The 3,647-nt window shown below is 40.7% G+C and overlaps 1 protein-coding gene across 1 annotated transcript in view; it reads left to right on the top strand.

Annotated features, from left to right (window-relative positions):
* acmsd (aminocarboxymuconate semialdehyde decarboxylase) overlaps window positions 1-3,647 on the top strand; it is a 7,214-nt gene that overhangs the window by 2,569 nt on the left and 998 nt on the right. Inside the window, exons 2-7 of the mRNA XM_037686109.1 lie at window positions 81-177; window positions 2,211-2,260; window positions 2,462-2,698; window positions 2,834-2,927; window positions 3,145-3,240; window positions 3,336-3,508. Coding sequence (XP_037542037.1) covers window positions 81-177; window positions 2,211-2,260; window positions 2,462-2,698; window positions 2,834-2,927; window positions 3,145-3,240; window positions 3,336-3,508 — 747 coding nt within the window. The remainder of the gene's footprint in view (window positions 1-80; window positions 178-2,210; window positions 2,261-2,461; window positions 2,699-2,833; window positions 2,928-3,144; window positions 3,241-3,335; window positions 3,509-3,647) is intronic.

The following is a 3,647-nucleotide window of genomic DNA, read 5'->3' as shown; positions in this document are numbered from 1 at the left end:
ATATATATGTATATGTATGTATGTATGTATGTATGTATGTATGTGACTGAGTGGTAAGTGGTGCTGATGTTGTGTTTCAGGGTGAAGCACAGATGATGAAAGATGGGAAGCTGTTCCGAGTGATTCATGAAAACTGCTGGGATGCAAACGCTCGCATACGGGACATGAATAAACATGGTGAGTTTGTGTGTGTATTTGTGTGTGTGTGGGGGGGGAGCGGAGGGGAGTGCAGGGCTAGCACAATCCTCATCATTATACTGTACTTTGTTTTATGACACACAAGTTCAGCATTAAGTGAAAAGTCTTGACCTGATGCACCAGGATAAAGTGATAACATAAGAGTCAACACATCTTAAGGATTTTTGACAAAGCAAAGGAGAGTAAACTGTTAATAATGAATAAGATTTTTTTAATGACTTGTAGTAGCAGCAAACTCCATTTTATTTTCAATGTTCAATATATCACTCAGCTGAAGTGTTGAAAGTGTTCACAGATGCTACTTTAAACTATAAAATTACTTCAAATTACTAATAAAATCTGGCTTTGAGGTTCTGACTTTTAAATTCTTTATTTGAATTGTTTGAGCAATTTAACACTTGCAGCTTTTATTATTTTAAACCAGTATTGTTGTATTACTTTATGAAGCCTAAAGTGAGCAAAGCTTGAAAAAATACATTAATTAACCAACAACTTCTTTGTTTGCTTTTATTAACATCCATCCATCCATTATCTTTACCCGTTTATTCCATTTTGGGTCACGGGGATCGCTGGTGCCCATGTCCAGCAATCACTGTGCGAGGGGCGGGGTACACCCTGGACGGGTCGCAAGTCCATCACAGGGCCACATAGAGACAAACGAGACAAACAACCATTCACTCTCTCACTCACACCTAGGGACAATTTAGAGTTACCAATCAGCCTAACATGCATGTTTTTGGTCTGTGGGAGGAAACCGGAGTACCCGGAGAAAACCCATGCATGCACGGAGAGAACATGCAAACTCCACTCAGAAAGGCCCCTGGACCGGGGTTTGAACCAGGGACCTGCTCGCTGAGAGGCAGCAGCTCTACCAGTTGCGCCACCGTGCTGCCCGCTTTTATTAACAATGAAATTTTAAACTTTTTTTTTTTTTTTTACTATAAAATCAATTTAATTAACAACAGTGTACCACAAGGCTCAGTCTTAAGACCCACCCTTTTCACAATCTACATAAATAATGTAGGTCAGATCATTCCTGGCACCTCCTAACACTCCTGTGCTGATGATACAGTTGTTGATTGTCGACCTAAAACAGTTGCTAAGATTTTCCAACCTTTACAGTCTGCTTTTGACATCATCCAGTCAGATTTGTTCCTCCTCAAACTTGTGCTAAACAATGATGAAACCAAAGGGGTGTGGTTTTCAAAGAGGAAGTCGGTCCCAACAGTCTTTCCTTCTATTTTAATTTAGAATGGTGTTCCTATTGAGTTTGTGGATTCTTACAAATACTTGGATATTTTGGTCGATTCGCATCTCTCCTTTAAGCCCCCTGTTGAAAACTTGATAAAGAAACTAAAAGTTGAATTTGAGTTTCTTTTTCAGAAAAATATCCTGTTCAATTCTGAATGCTAGGAAACACCTTGCAACAGCAACTTTCCTCCCCTCCATTGACTACGGTGACATTATTTACATGAACGCCCCTACAAGCACCTGGCAGATGTTGGACACTGTTTATCATGGTGCGCTAAGATTCATAACTGGCTGTAACTACTGTACCCACCACTGCACCCTGTATTCAGTGGTTAACTGGTCATCATTAACTTCACACAGACTCTCCCAATGGTGCATTTTCATCTTTAAATCACTTCTTGGTCTGTTGCCTTCATACATCTCCTCCTACATGACACTTCGTGAGTGCAGCTACAGCGTGCGCTTTCAGGACATTATTACCTGCAGTGTTTCCTCAGTGAGGACTTAACTAGGCAAAGGGGCCTTCTCCTACCCGCTCCTGTTTCCTGGAATATCTTGCAAAAAGATCTGAAGCTCTCAACCTTGACCTCTTTTAGTGTATTTAAACATCAGCTAAGTTCCCGGGGAAAAGAAAGAACGCAGACATGTTCCTGTTTTTAGTTTTCTGCATCACTTTACAACGTAGCTGTTTTTGTTTTATTTTTTTTTATATCATTTTCTTTCATTTATTTTTCCTAATTTTTACGCTTTCTTATCTGCAGGCGTCACAGTCCAGGCCCTCTCCACTGTTCCTGTGATGTTCAGTTATTGGGTCAGCGCTCACACTCTTAAAGCAAATTTAATCTGAAATTAAACTGACATTGTGCTTTAATCAGTTAAACACAACCACACAATGAAGATATTAAATTTTACATTTGTATAAAAAAAAAAGCAAATTGTACCAGGATGTGTAATCATATTTATAACTTTTATTTGTCGAATTCCTACTAGTTTTAACAGTTTCTAACTGCAGGCCAAATCTCATGACACGCTGGATCTCTGCAACCTTTTGAATAATGATTTGGCCCAGACGGTGCGCAGCCACCCCAGGAGGTTTGTGGGTTTGGGCACGCTGCCCATGCAGGCCCCTGACCTGGCCGTGTTGGAAATGACGCGCTGCGTGAAGGAGCTGGGCTTCCCTGGAGTGCAGATCGGATCACACGTCAATAACTGGGACCTCAATGCATCAGATCTCTTTCCTTTTTATGCTGTGAGATATTGCACAACATCAGCACATATCAGTAATTACACGTGCACGTCTGATTCTTTAAAGCTCGTGGCATCTCAGTGAAAAACTGTTTGTGTAATTTTTGAAGAAATGCTGATTTATGTGTTGTCCATGCAGGCAGCTGAGGAGCTGGGCTGCTCCATATTTGTGCACCCGTGGGATATGCCGACAGATGGGAGGATGGCTAAGTATTGGCTACCCTGGCTGGTGGGTGAGGGAGCAGGAACAGAAGATATTGATCCTATGAAAGAAGCTAAAATAACAGCAATACCACAGCCGAACTGATGACGCTTCGCAAATCAAATCACAATCAATCCATTTCTTTGACTTTCATTTCTATTTCCTTTTAACTATAAGTACACAAATGTCTCAATAATGGAAACTACAGTATGTTTCTTATAACTTTATTTTGTCTTTTCCATCCAAAGGTATGCCAACAGAGACAACCATGGCCATTTGCTCGATGATATTTGGAGGCATATTTGAGAGATTTCCCAAACTGAAAGTCTGCTTTGCTCATGGAGGTACAGGAGAGATCAAAATTTTGCTCTGAATCAGTAAAGCATATCAAAATAAGCCAGAGTGTAGGCCTTTAATGCCTTTGTTCATCTGTTTGCAGGAGGTTCTTTTCCATTCACTGTAGGCAGAATTGAACATGGCCACAAAGTCCGTCCTGACCTGTGCGCGGTCGACAATAGCATCAGCCCAAAGAAATACCTCGGTTCTTTCTACACCGATTCCTTGGTCCATGACCCGATCTCCCTGAAGCTGCTCATTGATGTCATTGGAAAAGTGCGCTGGAATTTGTAATTTAATAAACACGTGTGTCAGATTTTATAGTGAACAAGGAAGGCTACTATTAGGAGATTTGTTGATTTTGGATGCAATATTGGGTTCAACAGTATTGGGTTCAGCAATATTGGGTTCAACA

The sequence above is a fragment of the Nematolebias whitei genome, chromosome 13, assembly GCF_014905685.2.
Source record: "Nematolebias whitei isolate Nwh7 chromosome 13, NemWhi1, whole genome shotgun sequence".
Lineage (NCBI taxonomy): Eukaryota > Metazoa > Chordata > Actinopteri > Cyprinodontiformes > Rivulidae > Nematolebias > Nematolebias whitei.
This window is presented reverse-complemented; position numbering and strand designations above follow the sequence as displayed.